At 38.1% G+C, this 24,540-nt stretch overlaps 1 protein-coding gene across 1 annotated transcript; it reads right to left on the reverse strand.

The window, feature by feature from the left end:
• Window positions 1-587: 587 nt before the first annotated feature.
• Window positions 588-22,687, reverse strand: GABRA6 (gamma-aminobutyric acid type A receptor subunit alpha6). The gene is made up of 10 exons (XM_056502328.1): window positions 22,521-22,687; window positions 21,987-22,105; window positions 21,685-21,752; window positions 20,292-20,512; window positions 20,107-20,189; window positions 19,372-19,515; window positions 18,785-18,937; window positions 15,280-15,539; window positions 6,094-6,354; window positions 588-1,231 (listed from the first exon to the last, which is right to left on the reverse strand). Exons 1-10 carry the CDS (start codon window positions 22,556-22,558, stop codon window positions 1,181-1,183), a joined length of 1,398 nt encoding a protein of 465 aa, XP_056358303.1. The 5' UTR covers window positions 22,559-22,687; the 3' UTR covers window positions 588-1,180.
• Window positions 22,688-24,540: the final 1,853 nt, after the last annotated feature.

Consider the following 24,540-nt stretch of genomic DNA (forward strand, 5'->3'; position numbering starts at 1 on the left):
ACTAAAATTTCAAGATAAGATGGAATCATGGATTTTTATTTTACTTCCCATAAAACTTCTTAGTGTGCTTCTGCCTCCTCCCAATGTCCATTACACCTGCAGTAATTTGCTCTTGGGTTTGACTGGATTAGGCATATGTTTCCTAATTACATTCTTGAGAAGGATCATGGAGATGAAGGGTGACTGAAGAAATTCTGTAGCTCTTTGTGTTGAGAGTGGCAAAATATTATTTCCTTTAAACTCTGAACGTGCTGGTAGTACTTTGGCTCTAGAAAACATTTCCTGGGAGTTTACTACAGGCAATTCAGTAGAATCAACTGCTAAAAAGCTGGTCCTTAACTAGTTATCAAGGCCTGCTTCCAGGAAGTTCCCTGGAGCTTGCATTTTGCCTCATGGGTAGCTGCATCTTTCTGTCTATTCAGCTTTAGACCTTGAAAACTCCCAGAAATTCCAGTCCTCCATTTCTAGATCCTGTCAAGAAATTGCTTATTTTTACTCTGGTTGTACAGTGGTGGCTTTCAACAGTTACACTGTGGTAACCAACCAGCTAAAGCACACAAAAAATTAGCTTGTATTTTCTTTTTTTTGCTGTATTGCATTCTTTATAATCTCAAAGATAAAATTTAAATTAAAAATAATTAAGAACTAATCCCTTATCTTTTATGTGAAAGGGTTAAAACACAATGGAATTACAGCTCCTTTTCATAAGATTTCTATCCAACATTATTTTGGGTCAATCTCAAGTGCTGGAAATCAGTACAACTCCTAAATTTTCAGTGAAACTATGCCAAGTTACACCATATCAAAATCAGCTGAGTTTAGCAATCCTTATTCTATTAAAAAAAACCAAAACCCTTTTATTGATGTTTCATGTTAATGTAAACATTCAATTGTTTACAAATGTCTTAGAACAAATGAACATTCTTTCCCTTGACAATTAAACAAATAATTTAACAAGAACTTTTGCAGAAAAACCATTGTAAGAAATCTTAATAAAATATTAATTAGAACCCTAAGCAGTTTGCAGCTGTTGATTTGTCCAGGGTTACATTTCCAGGTAATGTCCAATATAAAAATTTCCTGTTTGAAAACTGAGAGCACCTGTGGGCAGACAAATCCTTTGAAGTCTCTTCAATCCTCTTTGACCTTGAGTGATTTCCTTGAAATCTTGAGCTGTTCTTCAGTTGGACTGAGGGTCATTTCGAAAATGCAGTGCTGAAGGTTCAAAAAACTGGAATAAAAGTTTAGAGAGGTTTAAGCTGTGGGCTGTTGACCACTGTTAACAACTGAGTTAACCACCAAACCTTCATTCTAACTTTCTCAGCAGACTAAAACAGAACTGCATTACAAGGAGAATCCTCTTAGAAACTGCTGTTCATCACCTGGATCACCAAAGCTCAGCTGTTAAGTATGTATAGCAATGACTGCTCCTCCTAAACTTTATTTTTCCAATGTTTAAACTGAAAAATGATGTAACAATATGCACTACAAGCTTTATAGTATCAATGTACTGAAGCAAAATATTTTTCCTGCTCTTGTTTTTTCTCTGTTTTCTTCCCACCTGACATCATTAGCATTTTTGAGTCATCATGTAACACTTCTCCTGCTATCCTGCTATGTTCTCTGCATCCAAATAATATCCAGGACTCAGCAACTTTGGCCCATTCAGTAGCTTTGTATTTTCCTGTGCTCCCAAACATAAAAGCTGGCCTCTGCTTCTTTTTCTGAATTTATCATCAAAATTTTAACATCATCTCCTTATCTAGTTTGATTCACTCCATCAGTCCACGTTTTATTACATGAAAAACTGTAATATAATGTTACATATAAAAATTAAGATAGATAAATTTAGAAATAAGATGCATAAGATGATGTGGCAATGGCATATGCATTGTGAGTTATATGCTAAAGGTAGTACAGCTCTTTAAAAGGGGACACTTTGCATTCTAAATCAAGTGAATTTTAAAATAAACTGTGTGTGTAATTCACCTAACAAGGTCACTGTCATATTATTCATGTCATGAGTATTCAGCTCAAAGTCTTAGGAAGATTTAAAACAGAAAACAAAGTCAGAATATGCTGTACAACAAAATAAAAAGCTAGACTATTTTCCTCATTTCCCTTCAATTTTTCCTCATCTGTCAGAAATATTTGCTCTTCTTTCAAGAACTGTTTCTATTTGTCTAATTTAGACAAATGCATCTTGTTACTGTGTAGAGCTTCTTGTGGATGGCAGATATTACTACACAGAAAAACATGAACATAGAATTGTGCCTGTTACATCTCCCATGTGTAAATCATGGGGATGCCACATCTTCAAACCTTCCACCTAATTTAATTAACCTTACATGGAGAGGGAGTAAGTCCTCTTATAGATGCTTTATTTTTTCCATAGTATAAACAGCACAGTGATACCACTGTAGTTAGCACCTGTCAGCATAAAATCCTTTTCAGAGAAAAAGGAGCTCATCTTAAAGTATCTTGCAGCATTTTCTGTGGTCTAAAAACTAGCATCTGTTATTTTATACATTTTGTAGTCCTTTGATTATATTAGGTTCTACCAATATACAGTCTAACAAAATGCACACAGAACTTCACTAGTTTAATCTTTGTTCTGACCAATACAATTTTTGTTCTGTAATGCTATTGCTGCTCCCCAGTGCAAAACCATTTACACTGAAATATCTTGTGTATCAAGTTGCACAATGGATGACTGAGACTGAATGTTTTCTCACTTGCTCCAATGGAGAATTGAATCCTTAATTTAAATACTAAGATCAGAAGATGAATGTTATCCCCATCCATGTATAAAAAGCATTCAGGTCAATTACTTAATTTTAACCTAGATTTTCTTCTTTTTTTTTTTTTTTTTCTTCAGAGAATGATGCTGTTTTGATTTAAAATATAGAAAAATATTAATCTTGCAATGGAAGTTTGCTACTAAGCTTCTTGGTTTGCAAAGTTTGACTTGGGTGCAGTATGTATGGAAGTATAAATACAGAGTTCAGTCTAAGAGACTTTTTCTGTCTGTCCAGTCCTGGCTGCCCCTCCCTGTGAGGGTGGTGAGGCCCTGGCACAGGTTACTCAGAGAGGCTGGGGATGTTCCATCTCTGGAAGTTTTCAGAATCAGATTGTATCAGACTTGGAGAAACCTGGTCTAGTGGAAAGTGTCCCTGCCATGGGAGGAGTGTGGAATTCTATGATCTCCAAGCTCCCCTCCAATCCAAACCAGTATACAATGATAACATCCAAATGGGGCATACATTTTATTAAAAACACCTTCTTCTTTATACAAACCTCCAAATAAAAAAAATGTCTGTGTAATTTACATAATCTTAGTTTACATGTATAGTAAGAGAAAAAGTAATTACCTGAAAATTATTAAATGGAGGAGGAAGAAAAACTTATCCAAGGAGCACTTTGAAAACTATCCCAAAGTTTTCAAAATCTTGCAAGATACAATACACAAAACTGACTTTTTCATTTCTGTAACATATGGTCCATTATTTAAGCCAGAAGAAAATTGCTTACTAGAGTACCAAGCTAGTACCACACAGCTTAGCAAAGAGCTCCTCATTTCATGCAACTCTGTGTCATTACACTAACAAAGCTGCTCATTTAGCTGAGACTCAGAGTCCAGAACATGAAGTAAAGACCTGTTCTTGCTCTTCTTTCAAAGCCAAAGGAACAGTCTGGCCAGAAAATAAAGACAGGAGTTGAAAATGACCTTTGATTCCAGTGCTAATAACCTGCTTTTATTCTCTGTGCACCTCCAAAGACAGGAGGCAGCTGTTTGGTTTAAGCACATCAGTTGGTGAATGATGTTCTCCACTCCAAACTACTCTAATAAAAATCCTAGAAAGCTGCACTACGAGAACTGGTGCACTGGAAATTTGTTTGTTTCAATTAATAAATTGTATTTTTTCCTCTTTCTGTTTTTTAAACAGAAGTCCCATGAACTCAAAAAAGTAACTTTAAAAAGCTAATATACCTGAAATACTGCACAAAATGCACTTTTAAATTGAATAAGCTGAATAATACTGTAACAACATTAAACCTATTGGGCCTAAGGGAGCCAAAGATAAAGTTTAATTGCCCTTGAAGCATGCTTTGTTCCCCTAACTTTTGAATCTCCTCTCTTTGAATTGAAAAGCTTACATATTTTTATTATATTTTCAAAGCAAAAAGAATTCTGGTTGTTGAAAGTAACAACTGGTGAACATTTGAATTAGAAACCTAGCAGTGTATATCACAATTATTATTAGTTAAAACTGAATACACAATTTAGGAAGCAGAGCTTGGTCAAAATTTACATAATTGTTTATATTCTTCATAATTCAAAACACCCCAGCTGTCAATATGGTTCTCTTTTCTAAGTCTTGCTGCTGGACTTCTGTCATTCTGTAATGCTACTACAGAACATAATTTTTGAGCTTCTGAGCATATTTTTGAGCTTGCACAGTAGCCCTTTAAAAATATTTATAGTCAGCACTTAGTCCTAGATTTGGAAGTATTTTAAAAGCCTGGTTCTAGTGTTATTATTAATATACAAGGTTTAGTGTAAATATTTCATCACTACCAAAGGAAACGACAAGTATGTTCCAAATGTTTCCAGATCCAAAATGTGCATGGTTTAATGAAATCACTGGAATCTTGGCAAGCTGTGCAAGCTGAGGAGCTGGCCTCTAAAGAGAAGTTGTCATGATCAGACATGAGCTTTTTGAGTATCTCTGTTCTCTGGCTGAGATAAGTAATTTGCACACATAGTCAATATTTTAATAGCAGGATCAGTAACTGTGGCACAAATGCTAAATTTACCACTGGGCAGGGTTGGAGTGGCCAGGAATTGGCAGCTGTGACCTCTTGAGAGACATCTGCAGGAACATTTGTAAGAGTCAGTGTCTCCTACCCTCCTGCCCTCACAATCCCACAGAAGCTGCTTGGCAGCACACTCCATCCCTGAGAGACAGCATTTTCTACATCATACTGGTAGCAAAAATTCAAGTCTGGTAGAGCAGCAGCCTTCTAGCAGAGGTAAGGTGCCACCAATCAGCAGTTTCTTGCTTCCTCAGAACTGCAGCATGTCTTGGCTGCCCACAAGATTTCCCTCAGCCTGCTTTACCCTTTAATCTAGGAAATAAAGGTACAGCCTGATCCCCACTCATACCAGATTTCCAGCCTCTGTTTTAATTGATGTAGGGACTTTGTGCATTTAGTGCTATCTAAATACCATCATTATCTCTCTAACTGTCCTAAATAAAGTAAATGTACCAATCACATTGACTGCAATGTACAATGAGATAGAAAACTCTATAGCAATGAGGCAAATTAATATATTTTTTACCAAGGAAATAGGACACCATTAACTTTATTTAGGCAAAAAGGGGGGAAAAGGAGATTTAAAGCATTAAAGACTTTGATGACTGATTACTAACTGATTATTCTAGACATGCTCAATTTGCAGGGCACATGTCTTTTCTGAACCTCATAGATACCTAAAGATGTAATCACTCTCTGCTTGATTCAAACAAATTTAAGCAAAGATTTTTCAGCCTCATCTGCATGAGACAGTACAGCTATATGAAAAAAAATAGGAAAATGTATTGAAATGTACAAAACTAAGGACTCTTGATTCACAATATTTATACTGCAGTTATTAATCCTTTATACTATAAAACAAACTTTTTGAGGAGACATGGTATTAACTCACTGAGAAAACTTTAGGATATTAAAGTCCTTATTTCTTTCACTTCATAGCTTCAACAGGTATTTCTACCATTCCTTACAACAGGCTAAGAAACAGAAGATTTAAGATCAGTTTGTTTGCTGAGAATGGCATCATAGCTGTCTTACAGAGAATTTTCTGCTCAATGCAGCATGGGTTAGAGAGAGATGTTTCCATTTCCCCTCCTCAAACAGCCTTTCAGCATTGTGCTGAGTGCTAGAGCTGGTTTTTTCTTGACAAAACACTCTAGTATTACTCAGAAAGGACTGATGAACTGAATTGCAACAGCAAATGAAAAACTGAAATAACGCTGCCCAAGTAAACTTATTAGATACTATAGACAAGTTTTCAGAAAATTTACTACTCACTTCCATAGTGTCCTTTGAAAGATAAACAACCCAGTACACCAGGTTGAATCCTGCAAATGCCACTGGGAAGAGGATCCTGGAATACTGGTCGATTTTACTCGCGCCTCCGATGACTGGTGCTTGTGGTGGGGCTGGTGCAGGAGCAGCCACTGGCTGAGCCTGGGCTGCAGTATTTGATATTATGCTGGCCTCAGGAGACTGCTCTGCCTGAGATGCTATGGAGTTCACTCGCTTCTTCAGGTTAGAGTTGGAGTCAGAATGCTGTGAAAGGAAAAAGAAGAAAAAGTGGTATATGGATACAGAGTCTTAGGTTTTGTGATCTTTAGACTTCTTTCCAGCTTTTAACTTAACTTTCTGATTTTATTGTTGTTTCTCTGCTATAGTACAATCTCAGAAAATCACAAAAATGCATCTATACAGAAGGATATTGTTCATGGCCTAAAGCTTTGTTGCAAAACCATGAAAGAATATGTGCTTTTCATATTTTTAACACTGTGGTAAGTGGAAGCTCCAAGAGAGAAAAAGAAAAGATGGAGCTGAAAGGAAAATAAAGTAATGGTGTATCTAAATTACAGTAGGTTTGTATGACTGAAATTTGTGTAGATATAGATCAAGATTAAACAAAACAGCAATATGGGCTGGCTCAGGTGCAGTCCTCCCTGGCTGAGCCCATTGATGAGTTTAGTAAACACTGAATGGAGTCAAACAGTCATGCAAGAACTGCTGCACAAAAGGCAATGGACTAACTTTAAAGTGCTGAAGACATGAATGCTAAAATGTTCTCTTGCTTTTTCTAGGATAAAATTTCATTTTTAAATGAATTTCATAATTCCCACAGCAATTTCATGCATACAACTGAAGACAAATATATTTAATTGTAATGGGATTATTTCATTTTCGTTTATGGTGAAATGAAACCAAATTACTCCTATACTTTCTGCAGTATTTGCAACTGGGTCCAATTACTCTTCAGAAAGCTGTATTAAAGCTCTTATGAAAACTCAGCCAGAACTCAGGGACATTAGAGCTTACCTCTTACTTACTAGGCTAACATGTATATTCATTTTGTACATTGGTTCTCTTTGGGGCCACGTTGCCATATTTTAATTTCACAAGAGTAGAAGTAATAGAGTTCTTACTTACAGAAATGACTTAGGAATGGGATCTACCACAGGCTCTAAGGCTGCTCTCATGGATATCAATTACCCACTTTCACAGTAGTGTCAAACAGGAGGAAATATTCAAAAACCTTGCTGCAGCTGCCATACCCCAGAATAGCCATTGCAGCCATTGCAGCCATTGCATGGCAGCAGCTGTAAGATTTATCTGATGGCTGAAAAAATACAGAAGGATGCTGTGAGTGACTTCATCTGTTTGTTGTTTGTTTCGAGATGAAGTACTGTAATGTTCTGTTAATATGGAGCTTAAGCCTAAAACTTTCTCCATAAAACTCATTTCCCAGATTATTGAAGAAAAATCTTGCACACAAAATCACACAACGTACACAGATGTTCTTGGATTTGAATACAAAGCTTTTTTGGTCAGCAGAACAAGATGACCAAATGACTGAAGCAGATGAGGGAAGTCTTGGACAATATAAATAACTGCCAATATAACAGCATATACATCTACAGTAAAATGGAAGACTAACACTGGAATGATTGTAAGGTAGAAACATTCTATTAGATAGGCAATTTCCAAAGTCATTCATTGGGAGTGATTTAATGACAACCATTCACTTAAATGTAGCCTGCTGTCAGCATTTTTGGGATTTATCTCACAGGAATTCTAAGCATAGGAAGAGATTTTAGTCAATCAGACAAATGACTGAGTCACTGAAAGGAGAGGAAGCATTGTCTGAAATACACTGCCTGCTCTTGTACTGGGCCACAATTTCTACATAACAGACTAACCTAGCACAACTGGTGTCTCCTGGGTGAATTAAAATAGTTGTAATAGGAATTAGCCTTCCAGGAGTGATTGTTACTGTCAGAGAACTGGAACAAGTGACATTTCTACAACAGGATGCCAAGTTCTGTTCATGAATGAATGGACTGGTGTTCAACTAAAATTAGGGAGAGGTGGATTCCTCACCACTGATTTTAGTCTAAAAGGTGAAGAGAACATCATCTTACTTCAAAAGGAAAAAGGTACTTTTTCTGTATGTATTTCCCTTACCTATTGCCCTTTTTCTTCCCCTAAAATCAATCACTATTTCCAATTTGCCCTCTATACATTATATGACTGTTGTCATGTTCTGAATGGGTATTAAACAGCATTCCTGCTCTGTGCCTATCTGGAACACAGATGTTTAGTTTTGTATTTTCCAGTAACACAGCAAGCAACAGACAGATTTAAATGGAGGATGATCTACAGATGTGTCACAAAAACAGAAAGAGGGTTATCCATGTCCACTTGCACTAATCATAATAATAATCCCACTCTATAAACAGACTGGCTGGCTGAGCCTGCCTTCCTGCTTTCACTCAAGTTCTATTCCATTTTGCCTGCATGCCCTGCTTTTAACAGAACTGTACATGTTGTAAGGTATCTTGTTTTTCAATTTACTGTGGAATAACTTGACCTTTTGTGGATAATATATGGTTCCTAAAAATACAAGTGCTAAGGTGAATCTTAGCCATTTTTATCTACAATATTCTGGTACAAAGTGGGTCAAATTCTACTCTGGATTATTCAAGCATGAATCAGGAATTACAGTGCTGAGGTGATGGAGTTAATAGCAAGTAGAACAGATGTAGCATATGGTCTTTGGATGATGTTTAGTACTGAACATATTTAGAATGTGGAAGTAGTAAATCTTTGTGATCATTTGAATAGGCACTTGGAAAAGTGTAATCCTGGTCATTATTTTATTTATATTTATTAAATCTTATTCCTATACAAGGAGGACTGCTAAAGTAGGGGGATTATCTCAATGTGACTTCATCTCAAGAAAAACCCTGAGTAGTTCTTTACACTGTCTTTAATAGTCCTGTGTCCCCACAGCAGAGAACTCAGGGTCAAGTCTATTTTCTTCTAAATCCCTACTCAGGATGTGGAATTCTAAGTCCAAACTTATTTCAGACGTGCAATAAGGATGTTTCTCAGTATGGGAGTTGTTTGCAGACCAGACTGCTTCCCCAGAACCACAACTCATATTTTTCATTGGAATTCCCTGCTAAACCAAGAAGAGGAGGCAGTGAGGAGACCATATAATTTCTTATTACAGCTGTTCTGAACAGCAGCTACAGTAATTTGTCTACTATATCTAGATTTAACTTCTCATTTTGACAAAGATTACATACAGTAACATCATGAATGTTAACAAAACACAGGGAAAATGGAAATGAATAGCCTATTTTGCATAGCTCACAGAGCCAATCACTCAAGTAAGGACTGTTTTACAAGTAGCAAGAACAAGAAGCCTGAGGCACGACACACTGTGTTGTAAGGAAATAATGGATTTTCTGAAGTTACCAAACCTTGATTCAGAGGAGTACTCTTGCACTCCTGTGGAATGCTAGTCCCATCAGGCAATTAAACTTGCAACTCTATGAGTAGGCAGTGACAGAGAACAGATTGCCAGTTCATTATTTAATGTGAGACACCATTACACCAGACCAGACAAGCACTGGTGTGTAGATGGCCTGTAAGGTATAGTCTGCCTTCTTATTAAGCTTTTGGAGCCAAGCTATCTCATCCCCTGGAGTGCTCAGAAAGCACCCTCACCCTGTCTATAAAACTCTGCTCTCTCACATCTCTCCTCAACATCACTAGGATTTTATACTCAGAATATCTCAGGAGGCTTTCATCAAATTTCTTGCATTCCAGATCTAAAAGAATACAGCATACATAACCTTGGAGTAAACAGAATTCTGTGTCTGCTCTTTCTGATTCTTTTGGTGCATACTAACTGTGCATGAATGCACTTTGTTCTTACATTTCTTTCTCTAAAGAGATTTCTGTAATTCATGTTTGTAGAATTCTCTTCTCTTTTGCTTTGTACTGCAAATGCATATTCTCACTGTCAGTTCAGTTTCTGATTTAACAGTAACATGAATCTCTTATATATGCAACCCAGATAATGGCTAACTTTAAACAAATTAATATCTGTATGTCCTTCTCTCTCTTTTACTCACATCTCTTTTTCCTGCTAGCAATGCAGTAATAAGAGGTTCACTAGAATAAATTATAAGTTTAGACAAAAATAAGGTGTTGTTTCTTCTTTTCTTCATAGTTTATTTTATTAAAGGCACTGAACTTTCCTTATATCAAAACATACACACAAACCAACCTAGAACCAGAACTGTGTCAGTAAAAGGCAGAATGCCTAACTAAATATATAACATTTTTTGCCTCTGCTTATTAGTAGTTACAGTTTGAGTAATTTCAACCATTACAGACGTAACAGCACATGCTAGTGACTTATCTCCCAAAATGGGAGTTAAATATGGTTTAGCCCCTACATCCACCAGCATGATCTGTAAAAACTCTCTGTAGCTATTGAACAATCCAAATGCAGCATCTTCCAACAGGAAAGTTCATTACAGTATGCAATATCATCTTTGGGCCATCTACTAAGGACCTCATTCAATACAGTCCTGTGCAGTTTCATTATCCATCTCATGGCAGAGATTCATTATAAACCCTAATTTGGACACTTCTTTGAAAGTCTCATCAGTGGGATCTGATTTTAAAAATGTCTATTGCAAACAAAGTGTACTGTTTATAGATATAAACAGTGTCCTAAATAATCAAAAACTGAATATAGTTTAGAAGTCCTAAAAAGCCCTCTCTTTAGGAATTTTAAGTTACCTATCCTAGAAATACTGAAGAAAAACATGCAGACTTGTTTTCATCATTTTTTACCCTAATAAAAAGGATTAAATCATTTATGTTAAATTACTCACTTGGAGCATGGGAAAACCATGTTCAAATTCTCTCTTAACTTCTAGGAACTAAAATTCACTTCTCTCAGAACACAGCCTAAACAACAGGTGAAGGTGAAGGGGAATAAGGGAGAGGCTGCTACCTTATTACTTCAAAGCTATTTTAATTTGCATGGAAAAATCTAAAGATCTAGATAGGCAGGAAGCATAACTGAAAAATAGCCAATGCCCATTTAATTAAAACTGGTGTCATATAAACCAGATATGCAGTAAGGAGAGGAGAGACTGGAACTTTGGTCATTCTCCATTCAGTAGGAATGTCCTATGGTAGAGTTTCTTCCTAAGTTTATTTCTGGTATGCCAGAAAAAAACATATAATTGGCACAGAGCCTCTCTGCTGTCAAAATATGTTTTTACATTAAACAGATTTAAATTTTCAAAGCCACATTTGGCTCTTAAATCTATCAGTGTCTGTCCATATGCTTTTTTCCTGTAATTAAATTTACTCTATTTTGTTCTCACTACCCTCCTGCAAAAAAAGTACTGGGATTAGGCCTCAATGTTCTCAGTCAAGACTTTAAAGTATATATTTGTTTCTAGGATGATATCTAAAGGGTGGTTGATGATCTAGATGGAAGTATTCTGTTACATTAGAAACATAAATATCATTAAACATACTCAATATATTCCGACATAATTACAGGAAACTAAATTCTCTATACAGTGACATATGGCTGCTCTGCAGTTGGCAAGGGTTCTTAAAGAGAATAAGAATCTTTTCCTGCCCAAGCCATCTTGTTTTGAAACACAAGGCTGGAGGGAGAAGGAAGCTCTCCCAGAGGTATTTCATTGCTTATTTCTGTTAAAACATGAGGTCTTTTAGAACATAACTGTAATCAAGCTGTTACAGGGTAGTAATCTTTTGTCTTTTACACGTAGCCTCTCACATGGAAAGGAAGTCTTTTGATCCATGGGGTTACTCCCTGGCCATCCCAAAAAGCATTACTGCAAATGGTGTGGTGCACAGTATCACCAGTTCCCTTCCCCTGCAACTTCCAGGCCTGGGATCTCCCTAGGAAAAGAAAGCCATCAAGAGGAAACAATGCAATTGATATAGAAAATATACATTTTAAATCAATTTAAAAGCTAAATGCCATCATGGTTTTATATGTGTATGTGTAAGATGTTTGGTTTTGACATACTAAAACCAACTTGGCCACCATATGAGTAGGAACAGGTTTGTGTCAGGGTCCAGATGAATACTCAGCTTGTTGCCATCGTGCTCTGCAGTGGAACACCCATAGTTTTGTATTTCACACAGGGATTGCCTGCAGCTGATGAAGAGAGCAAGCCAAATTCTGCTCTCAGTTAACTGAGGTAAATAGAGAGGCTTTCCTGGAGCCAGCCCAGGCCTGCTGGGCTCTCAGCTCTCCACTGAGCACACAGGCACAGCCTCATCTCTCTTACTGAACCCACCACAGCTCACTGGCTGCAGCATTTTCTCCTACGTCATTCTACAGTAGAGCAGAATTTGGTTTTCTCACATATTTCCTTTCTGAGTGTACAGGTATTTTGGCTACATTATAAAAACCTGTGTGAGAGACTTTTGTTGATTTGAATACAGCAAGATTTTAAATAAAATTAACTAGACTGAACGGGAAAGAAGGCTGCTTGATAATATTTTAAATTTTTTTGTTTTGTCAAGAAACATTTAATCTGGAATTAAAAAAAAATAAAAAAATATATATATATATTGATTTCAGGCCCTCTCTCAACCCGGAAAAGTTTCTAACTGGCTATTTTGTAGCTCTTTTCTATTTTCATTTATACCAAACCCATTTATACCAAACTCCCCAGGCTTCTCTTATGCAGCAGTGGGTCTACCTGTCATACAAAAAGTACTAGTTCAGACATCCTAAGGTTATTCCCACCATGATTTCCTTTGTCCACTCTTCAGGCAAGTTAAAAAAACAGATCATTACAAACATATAGTCTGTGTGTTATTATTACTGTTGCTGCTGGCAGCAGAGTTCCACTGGCAGTTGTATAGCCATAAAAATTCTGAAGTACATTTGACTTTTCTGTTCTAGAAATGGACTCTCTGAAACTAAGTAAACCTTTATATCCTCATGTAAAAATATCAGCTGACTTCTAAAAATGCAAAAGACAGCATTTTTGACACAGCTTGCTACTCTTCCTCTTATACCTAAAATTCTAACAACTGTACATTGAAAAATCACACAAAAAATATTACAATCACAAAATATATGGAAAATTTTACTACGCTATCTAAAAGAGTAAAAATATGTTAAAAATAAAAAAATTATAGATTAGAAAAGGCACCAAAGTACAGGATATGAGAGAAGAAAATACGTTTTTATAATCAAATAAAGAAGACATATATATTAAAAATAATGTATAAGATATGGATTCTCTTAAGCTTTTCTTTCTAGTGATTTGGAAAACAATGTTTTTAGAAGAGAGGCAGAGAAAATGAGGAGAAAAGACAAAAAGAAGAGCAGGAGAGTAAAAGATAAATTATCAAAGAGGTAAAGAATAAGTATTGGGCACTGTAGCAATTAAAAAAAAAAAAAAAAAAAAAAAAGAAAAATCCAGAAGGAAAATAGTTGAAAGGATTTAGAGGCAAAAAATTGGAACAATTGTTTGGGGAATACAGGGAAACAAAGGGTAAACTGGGACCTCAGAAAAGACTTTGTAAATCTACATTAAGAAACTGAGCATTATGCTGCATGCCTTAAAAATAACTGCCCCAGGACCAGTAATGTAGCTATAGAAGCACAAGGTTCTGTGAGAATGACAGGCCTGAGGAAATGGTCACAGACTCATGCAATCAGCCTGTGTTAAATACACTTCTAGCACTCAAATTTAGAACTTCAGGTCTGTTTCATATGAAATTTTACCAGACTGCAGTATATCTATCAAAGTTCCTTTCCTCTTATCTCTACCAAAGGAGAGAAAAAAAAAAAAAAAAAAAAAAAAAAAAAAAAAAAAAAAAAAAAGGAATGAAAAAAGAAAAGCTTCTTAAAATCTGTTGTCCTGTAATCACTCCTTTTTCCCAGAATGCCCTTCTGGAAGGCAACCTCTTAAATCCAATAGCTAATTCTTCTAGAAGCATTTTGACAACATCATCTTGCTTTCAGTGGAAAGTTCCCTTCATTTCTGTGAGCTCACTGAGTTTGCTCTTTCTATTACTGCACTTCTCATAGAGAACTGGTCCTGGGAGAAAGAAGTGGTGGATGTACAAGGCTTGAAAAATGACTGTTTGCTTTGAGCAAGATCAGCTCTGCAGAATTTTGTGGACATTGTGGGCTGTTTTAGAGACCTAGTTTACTTTGGGATCCTAAGTGTTATGGGATTTACTACCCTTCTAGACTGTACAGGGTCAGCTAGATATAAATAATTTTCTTGAGCAGATTGTTGCAAGGTACTTCCTATATGTGTATGTTATTCTAGATGCCTTTTTTTTTTTTCTGATTTTTACTTGAAAAAACTAACAAGTTAAAATTTACAAAACAGGAAGGCGTGTCTTCAGTTTGCTCTTTGCTTGTTTATGGCTGAAGACCTTTATAAGAAATTTGGGTCTTTTAACTTCATAAAACTGATTTTGAAACAGGAAGGCCACAGTGATAAATATATTAACATGTGTTGTGAAACAGCATTCATGATTAAGCATGAGATTTACAGAGTAACATTTGCAAGCAATTCTGACAGATTTTTTGATACTAGAAAGACTTCCTGTCTTTCATGTGTACTAAAATCTATCCTTCCTTCATGTTTTTCTCCCACCAACACAGATTTCATAAAGGTAACAGATGCCAAGTTTATGTAAAGGCTAATTACCCATCTTCCAGATGACTCACTTATGTCTGTACCCTTGTACTACAGTGATCCCAAAATCATCTGGCTAATGCACATGTTCATTCCATTGTACACTGTCCCACAGATTCTGCAGACTTACTGGGAGCCACAGCTGCCTGACAATACTGCCTACAGCATTACTCAAGAGAAGTATCATGGATAACAGTCTAATGGCTTTCCTTAAATATCTTGCCAAATAAACATCTCTCTAGAAAATCATATTGCAACTTTAAATAAACACTACGAATAAATGAAGTATTGTCATTTTCTGGAATCAGACCAATGTCTTTGAAAAAAAATCACACAGTTTGGTTACATAATCTGTTTCAGGTTAAGATGATTTTAATATTGTTTTGCTTTCACTACCTCAGCTGCCTGTTCCTATATGATGCTTATTATCAGAAAAGCAAGCAATTACCGAGACAATCTCGTCCTCTGCCGGTACAGTTGCTGCTGATAGTGCTGCTGCCAGTGCTGCTGCCCTGGCTGCCTTCCTCATCGCTCTCTGAGTCTGCAGGTTGGTGAAGTAGTTGACAGCTGCAAACTCAATAAGTGCAGAGAAGACAAAGGCAAAGCACACAGCTATGAACCAGTCCATGGCGGTGGCATACGACACCTTGGGAAGAGAATGGCGAGCGCTGATGCTTAGAGTGGTCATTGTGAGAACTGTAGTGATTCCTTGAAAACAAGAGAAAGAAATGGGGGGCATTAGAACTTTGCTTCAGCCCTGCTACTCTTAAATCATATATATGAAAAAAACCAAAGCACAACACCCTTTATGATTTTAGCTGTCATCCTACATCCCAGCTAACCAACAAGACTCCTAAGTATTTTGTATCCTTAAATGACTCATGTATATTGGATTCACCATCTTAAAGTTCTGGAAAAACTTCCTTAATGCATTGAGCACACTGAAAGGTAAGATACATTCTACGTGGCACAGATTCTTAGAATTGTGATAAATATGGCTATAACAAAGTCCAGGCTCAAAATATGAAGGAGATTTTCCTTGGGGGGTTAATAAGTGGAATGTTTGGCAGAAACCTGGATTCACATATTGTCATTCCCCAAGAGTGATCCTCTCTTCTGTTCTTGTAAAAGACAGACCATGGCTTACAGAACCCTCACTAAATCAGTCAAATTCTAAACTAAAAACAGTCAGACCCTGATCCAAACATTTCAAGCAATAACACTTTGGTCCCCTGAGCTGTTGTCTTTAATCACTGGATACATTTTTTAAGATTCACTAAGGGGATCTTGATTTGAAAGCACTCATAGTTGCAGATAGGGAAGGATAGAAAAGCTACTTCTCTAGAGTTGCTTATCAATTTTCACAGAGCAAATATGGTAATGTAGATCATGGGCCCATGGTGTTCTTCACAAGAATTAATGAATTTATTCTTTCTGTGTTGGAGTGTACAGCATTAATAATGCAGGAAACATACTTGCTTCCTACTGCTGCCTGATACAAGCAAAAACTGCAAGAACAAACTCAATCATTTACATACAAGACTCTGTGACTCATATTTACTTATAATTATGCCTGCTAGAATGTAAAAGCTGTGGGTATTTAAAGACAGTAAGATGGAGAATATCCTCCTCTCCTATTTTCTGCAGTTGGGCAAGGGTAGGTGGTGAAAAAAGACGTTATAATGTCATATTGTAATGATCATGTTGAGTTGATGAAGCAATATGCTATGAGTGATGCTCAGAGGAAAGGATGCAGTGTCATAGCATATTGCAGCATCCAGACAGGGTGACACTACTTTCAGATTTTCTCTGCAATTCTTTCATATGATGTGGCTTGCCAGCTGAGGTTAACTATGTCCCAATGTCATTACTTAACACTTTTAAATGAAATACAAATAGGAGATGTTATAGAAATATGTAGGATCCCTACTTCTCACCAATCTGCCAGACTCATCCTATAATACGAATACAGCTATGCTGGGATGTATTTCAATTTCAAAGGTCCAGAATGAACTTTTTGAAATGATGTGTGATTAGATTAGAATCTGTCCATGTGCTAGTTAGTAATATAATTGATATATTCTGTGTCTGAATAAAATCTTACTGCAGCAGGAATTCAACTTAGGAATAGGTCTCCTATTCTATTACAGATATAGATAAGAATTCTCTCAACGTGGAGTGAATACTGATGAAATGCTCTGCACTGTGGAAAGCTACTTCATCATGCTGAATACCAAATTACAGTTGGTAAACTGTGCAACTGCTGATTGTTTACCCTTGTCTTTACACTTTGAACACCTTTTGGAAAGTTTTGAAGAATATGTTACATAATGCAAACACTAAATTCTGATAACTGGCATTCATTTTGGAGATAAACAAAGTCCTTTAATTATTTTGTGCTGAGACACTGGTTCAGACATATTGTTATTCCTGTACTATTAATTTCTCTTCTCTGAAATTTAGTTTTGGGACTTACAAGTAAAAGTGAAAATTTATAATTAAAGTATTTACAACATGATGCATTTTAAACCTACTCAATTTAAAAACTTTTCTTTTTTATTGAAAAACACTGGAAGTATTTTTTTGGGCATAAGGAATTTTCCCTCTTTTCCTTAGATTAAGGTATTCAGAATCCATCGGATTTTGAACAAGTCAGGACTATATTCAGACTGTGCCCTGAGAGAAATACAAATGGAATAGGTATTGAAATATCCTTTTAAGATGCTAATAGCACTATTTTCCACAATACAGAGAGGTGTTTATTCTACTCTTTTCATAAAAGGTTTTCTCAAGTCCATGTTACTCTTCAGTAAGAGGACAATACCTAGGAGCTGTTATTCCAGTGTTTGGGGTATTTATATAAATATTATCAAATTTGCTACAGACCTACTTGCACATCTCTTCAAGCATGCACAGTTACCTTCCATGCCCACTATGTTGCAAGTCTGTTTTACTCAAAATGTAGAGGATGTAGCTCTGCAGTTACAACATGAAGCTTCATTTGGCAACATGAAGCCAAATCAGATAGCATCATATCTGGAGTATAAACCTCATATATATACGAACCAGGAGACTCAGAGCTTTGAGAGCATTAATTCAAACCACTAGAAAGGAAAAAAAAAAAAAAAAAAAAAAAAGGCTCTGCCATGCAGTAGGGATACGTCTTTCTCATTATAACTTCAAGCTGTGCTAGGGACATTACTCATCTCACTGATCTTTATCCATCTAAAGCCCTTGTTAGTTGTTTAGATACCTTTGTAGCCAAGGAAAAGAGAGCACTTCAAAATGAGTATTAGATGAGGTACCTTATGTCCGATAATAACTCCATTCTCTGTGATTTTTTTTTCTTTTAAAGCTGTAACTTGTATTGGTTTCACAAGACAATAAATCCATAGGAAAAAAATCCTCTTTAGAAAATGAAGAGGTTGACATTTACTTTTAAACTGTCCCCTCCTGCATACAAAAATATATTGAAAATCATCACAAGTCTAGCTAACCGAACATTCTGAGTCAAGAATTTTGACCCTCATAGGCAAATTTACTATCATTTGGTTTCACTTTAGTACTATCTTTTGCTGACTGAAACCTACTAGCTGCCTTTCCTAACCCCCCTGGATGACAGTATCTATAGATACAATGGGTTCAATAGAGTGAATGAAATGAATGACAAAAGGAAAAACACAAATACCAGCCACGGTTCTTGCTGGAACAGATTCTTTGTTGATCCAAAACACAACTTGAGACAAGACTACAGTCATGATGCATGGAATGTATGTCTGAATGAGATAGTAGCCTATTTTCCTTTGCAGATGGAAATAGAGCAGCTGGAGTGAATATTCGCCTAAAACAAACAAGTAATGAAAGGAATAAATGAATGAATGAATAAATGAATGAATGAATTAATGAATGGTAGATGTGATGCTGAGCTGTTCAAAGACCTTAATACAGCATACCAAAAACTGTCCTGGCTGGAACAGACTCCTTGTTAATCCAGAAAGACACCTGAGAAAGAATGACTGTCATAATGCAAGGAGTGTATATCTGTATCATGAAGTAGCCCATCTTCCTTTGCAAGTGGAAATAAACTGTCATGATTACATATTCACCTGGTAAGAGACAAGTATGTCAGCATTATTTTGGCAACATGTCAGTGAACATTATTGGCTTAAACCCAACATAATATGCTCTGATGAAATCACAGACCTCCTAGTGCATAATAAAAATAAGCTGCTTAAAAAAAGGTAAAGTGACCTTATGGAAACAGAGCAGAATAATATTCATTTTATGTATTGTTTTTACTGGGGTGGAGATGCAGTGCAAATTCTTATGAATCTCATGAAAAATTCTGTATTTGATGTATTATAATTTTGTATTTGTATTGAAAAACTGTCTTTTAAGAAACAACACTTAGAGTCTGTCCAAGTTTTACATTCTAAAATGGCAAAAGATAATTAATTTCATTCTATATGAAAAAATCCCCCTGTAATATGTTATTAAGATGTTTCACAACAGCAGTACTTTCCACACAGCTCCATCTTACCTGTGTTAGATTTAATTGTTTCACTAGATACAGTTTGTCCTATGAGGTCATATTGGAGAAGACTGGAAGACTCCTGTGGTACTTCTACTGAATGCAACGGTCCTTTCTTCCAAGTATAAATTATTTCACTTTTTGGATAAGCATCTGAGTAACAAAGGGGAAAATTACCATTACTAATTATGTATTTTATAAACAATTGAAAAAGTAAGTAGAATAATCCCTTTTGTAGCTCAAATGCCCACAGAAACATGCATCCTACTCAAGTACGTTCCTAATCTCATTAATGACAAATGGAAAAAAAAAAAAAAAGCAACAATAAGAGAATGGCTGAGGTGGGACCTGAGAGGAACTAGCTTCTGCATCTTAATATAAAACATACACATTGATTACCACAGCTCAACTAAATATTTTCAAAACTGATTACCACAGACTACGTATTTTCAAAATTATAAGTAATACAGTAAATGTAGCAGAGGTTTTGAGATTTGTTGAAGGACCAACTTTGACTACTGGAAGTGTAAGAATAAACAACAATAAAACATGATTCAACAGTCACCTTTCAGTGAATAAATCCATGTCCATATGAATGGTCTGAGTCTCAGAGAAACAAGTAAAATTCTAGTATAAATATATAACTTAAAATTTCAGCTATGACACTAAGTAATATCTTAGGATCTTCTGACCTTCTGATCAAATGAGTTACTTTAACAAACTGAAAGATACAGAAAAACTTACAGCTTCCAAATTTCAGTGGACAAGCATGTCCATCCATTGGGAAGTTCACCAGTCTCATAGGACAATCAGCATTAATGGTTAGTCTAGAATACACAGTTGTAGACAATGAAAAATTATGGTATGTAGGAAAATGCTGACAGAATCAAAAATACAGGTCAACCAAAAGCAAAAGAACAAGCTCTCACCTCATTGTGTAAAGAATAGTTCCATTCTGCATAATTCTGAAAAGTTTGTTAGGAGTTGTCATGTTGTGAGCAATTGATTTTTTTCCATTTCTAAAAAATGTGTCTGGTGTCCAAATTTTACTGACCATTAAATTGTTCAGTCTCAAAATTTCAGTTGGCCCACTAAACTTCAACCTCTCATCAATCCACGTCTGACGAAAGAAGACATCCATTGTGTATTCCTATGGAAAACAAACAGGGGCTGACTTCTGTGGAGGGGTCAGCAGTCCCAAGTGGCTGTGGGGACAGTAACTCCATAAGACAACCTAAGACACATGCCAATGGCATTTCATTTACTGCTTACACACTTGATCCTATTAAGTAGTTACTAAAATTAGTAACTTAGATTAAGTAGCTACTAAAAAAAGTCATCCATGAAAACATATCCTATTGTCTGATTATTTGAAGAATAATGAATCAGTGAACAGATCATTTGACACGAGTATAGAGAAAAAAAAACAACCTTCATTGTACTCTCATAGATAGTAATTTAATTCAAAGTGACAGAGTTCTAAGAAAATACAAATGGCTAACTTTCAAAGTCCAAGACTAAACTACCAATGTTTAATTGAAACAAAAAAATAAGCTCAGTGACTCTTCCACAGCTTTTTCAACAATTCTTAGTAATATTTTCACAAGTCTCCATAAAAGAGCTCTCTACAAAAGTTGTTTACGAAACAGAGCTAAATCTGGCCAGGGATAAATTTTGTAAGAATGCAAGGTTATGCCTTCTCTTAGGCTAACTGATGAAGAGCAGTGGAAAAACTTCAGTAGCCCTTGGAGCCCACAGTTCCCAGCCTGCAAACTGGACTGCAGGCTCAGGTGAGCTGGTGTTAGAGGAGTGCACAAAGGCAAAAACAGCAGCCCAAGTCAATCTCTGGGAAGAGAACAGCAATGACATCCTCACCTCCATAACTTAGCATGTTCCTGGGGGCTACTGCTGTAGTTGCCACAGCTCACCCAAGTCTGCAGCTGCCCGAGTTTGGGGCACACAGCCTGACCAGGGGCAGCTGTGTCAGCAATGGCACCAGTCCCCTGCAGCTGCTCATATGGCTGCCTCTACCAGGCAGCGTTCTGCAGGGCTGTGCTGGGACACGGGTGCTCACCATCCTTTCCCAGGGTTAAAGAGCCTCTTTAACCTGCGGCCCGCGCCCTCACCTGAGGCTGGGCGCGCCCAGCCCCGGCTGGCGCGGCCGGGAAATAGCTGTATGCAGCTCTGGCCAAACTGCTCTGCTGGGCCCTAGAGATTGTCTAAGAGATTAAGCCTCGTAATCTGCTTTAATGACGGTCAACTCAGATGCCACCGTAATGAATCCCGGGAAAACAGAGCAGGGGAGGCGAGCGGGGCCCTTACCATCTCCACGTCGGACACCGGCCCGAAGCTGGTCACGTAGATGTCCGTCTTGACTTCAGTCACGGCGCCTGCGGGACACGGACAGGGGCTGGGAGAGGAGCGGGGCCCCGGTTCGAGGGCAGCGGAGCCGGCCCGCAAGAGCCGCACAGGCATCTTGGCTGCTCTGCCGCCGCTTTTGGGGCTCCACCGCCTCCCTCCTGCCACGGCCGCGGGACGAGCCGCTCCGGCCCGGGGCACCGCAGCGCTGCCCCTCGCCCTTCCCCGCCCGCCGGCTCCCGGAACGGACGGGGCTCCCCCGCTACCTCCAAATCCCGGCCGGAGCCTGTTGTCGTAGCCGTCCAACAACTTGTCGAGGATCCGAGTGATGTTTTCCGAGTAGAGGTCCGCCTCTTCGCTCTGCTCCCCCAGCGCCGTCCCCACGCTGCGGGGAGAGGCGAGTCCCCCTCAGTCCCGCGGCCGAAATCGCCGCTGGCGAGGCCCGGGGGGCGCGGGGAGGGAAGAGCTCCTGGCAGGGAGGGAACCCTCGGGGCAGCCCTGGGGGACCCCTGCGGAGCTCTCGGAGAGCCCTGGGGAGCCTGCAGGGAGCTGTCGGGGAGCCCTCGGGGAGCTCTCGGAGAACCCTCGAGGAACTCTCGGGGAGCCCTCAGGCAGCTCTCGGGAGCCCGCGGGGAGCCCTCAGGGAGCCCTCAGGCAGCTTTCGGGAGCCCTCAGGGAGCTCTCCGGGAGCTCTGGGGGAGCACTCGGGGAGCCCTCGAGGAATTCTCGGGGAGCCCTGGGGAGCTCTCGGTAGCCCTCGGGGAGCCCTGGGGTCGGCGCGCCGGCGGGCCCTCACTCACCTCACGGCCACCCACGCCCAGGCGAGCAGCAGAGCCATGCCGCAGGTGTGTGCGGGGCCGCTCGGGTGCCCTCAGCGCCGTCAGCTGGAGCCGGTGTCGGCGCTCATGCTGCCCGGGCTCGGCGCTGGCGGTGCCCGGCCGGCTCAGCCCCGGCCCCCGTGCCTTGTGCCGGGTGTCCGCGGCCGCGCGCGTCCCTCGGATTCGCCACCGCCCGTCAAGCCCGTCTGGCTGTGCCAGGGGGGAATTAGGGTTTGGAGGGACGGTGCGCGGCCGGAGAGCAGTGACAATAATCGAATAAGGCATTAGGGGAGATTAAAAGGAAGAAATCCACTGCTAGTTTTGGCATGGAATTAGCAGGGACCCGTTAGGAAATCTGGAAAAGCGCTGGCATCTTGCTGATAGAGATTATGTTAGAAATGGCCTCAGCTTTTATTATGTTTATGGTTCACAGGGAGATTATTATGCAGCTTCCACATCATTAGAACTTTGGAGGGAGGGAGGGGGGACCCCATAGTTTACAATTTACTGGGGGTTTTAACCTTTTTCGACAGTTTTCCTGTTGGTCAATTCTTCAGAATTGCACAGAGATCTCCAGTATCTAAGCGCTGATATCTAGACATTGAACACTAAAAGCTGGTTCTGGTTCAGATTTCTAATTTTATTTATTTTGTTTGTTTGTTTGTTTTTCTTTTTTGTTTGCTTTTGGTTTCTTTTTTTTGGGGGGGGTGGTTTTTTGGGGGGGGGTTCTGTTTTGTTGTTTGTTTGGTTTTTTAATACTAAGCTGTTTTGGAAGGTTACACACACAGATTTCACTCAGACTTAAACCAAGGCATTACCAGGACTTTTGTTAGAACTGGAGCTCCTTACTTTTAAACCACTGGGATTATGTATCATTACTAATTTTGTCCTGATAAGTACTGACTGGATCATTACTGTCCCTTCCTTCAGTAAGTGTGTTAATGTAGTCAGGCCTAAAGGAAAACAAGTTCATGCTGCTCCAGCTTTTTCTGTGGCCTTATTACTTCTCAAAAAACAAGTGAATGATATAACCCATCATTTATCTACACTGTGAACAAAGAAATTTGGTCCATTTTCTTTCCATGAAAACACAGAGGGACAAATAAATGCACCAAAATAAATTAGTTGTTTTTATAATATTTTGTTGCATAAATCTCATTTTCATTACCAGCTTCTAAGAAAATATATTAATTATCATGAAATGGAAAAAATGTATTTGCATGAAACTAGGAAAGTCATGTATTTATTCAGGAGTAAAACTAGATTAAGACCAGCACTGTGGTTTTGTGCTCAAGTTTTGTGTTTAAGAGAGGCTGTGATGCTACAAAACCAAGAGAATTCAATGATGTAATTGAAAATACAAGATACCCTCTGTCACTGAGTCCCTTTCCCTTTTAGGCAGTAATGTGACATAGAACAGTTGGAAACATGAGTTCCTGAAAATCCCTGGAAATGCTCTCTGAATACACCAAAGATGTGAATTCTGTGAATTCATCATGGGCTGGTATAGCTCAGGATTTTTGTTGTTATTCAGAACCATTCATCTGCATTAATTTATTCATAGACAATACTACTGCATCTATGAAAAATCAAAGGTTTGTATGAAATACTAAGTGGCACAGGGAAAAGAAGAAAAGGGAATTCAACAGATCAGAACCTTCTGGGGTTATGTTCTTCTCTCTGGTCTTGATTAAAATCTACCACTTGAAACTTTGCCCCATTTTTTGTATATGTTTAATCTTTGACATGGTTGAGTTATTTGTGTACCTCACTCTTCTCAGAATATTAAAACTGTGCTTAGCATGTAAACAACCATTTTTGTAAATATGCTTCCATTAATATTAAATATGTAAATACATTTAAAAGTTTAGGGCTCTTTTTTTCTTTTCTTTTATTTTTATGGACCTTTATTTACTTCTAAGGGTTCTATGTTCCATGTTTTACCTTGCATCTCCTCTTGGTATAATGTTCTGTTCTTTTTTCAATAAAGGAAAAACAGTCT

Source organism: Oenanthe melanoleuca, chromosome 13, assembly GCF_029582105.1.
Source record: "Oenanthe melanoleuca isolate GR-GAL-2019-014 chromosome 13, OMel1.0, whole genome shotgun sequence".
NCBI lineage: Eukaryota > Metazoa > Chordata > Aves > Passeriformes > Muscicapidae > Oenanthe > Oenanthe melanoleuca.

Bases quoted from the DNA above. Each gene is read 5' to 3' on its own strand.
- GABRA6 (XM_056502328.1), bottom strand. From the start codon at position 22,558: ATGGCTCTGCTGCTCGCCTGGGCGTGGGTGGCCGTGAG. The intron at 20,190-20,291 runs GTGAGAGCTTGT...TGTGTATTCTAG, and splicing joins ACTATTCTTTACACAATGAG to ACTAACCATTAATGCTGATT. The intron at 18,938-19,371 runs GTAAGATGGAGC...GTCTCTTACCAG, and splicing joins AACAATTAAATCTAACACAG to GTGAATATGTAATCATGACA.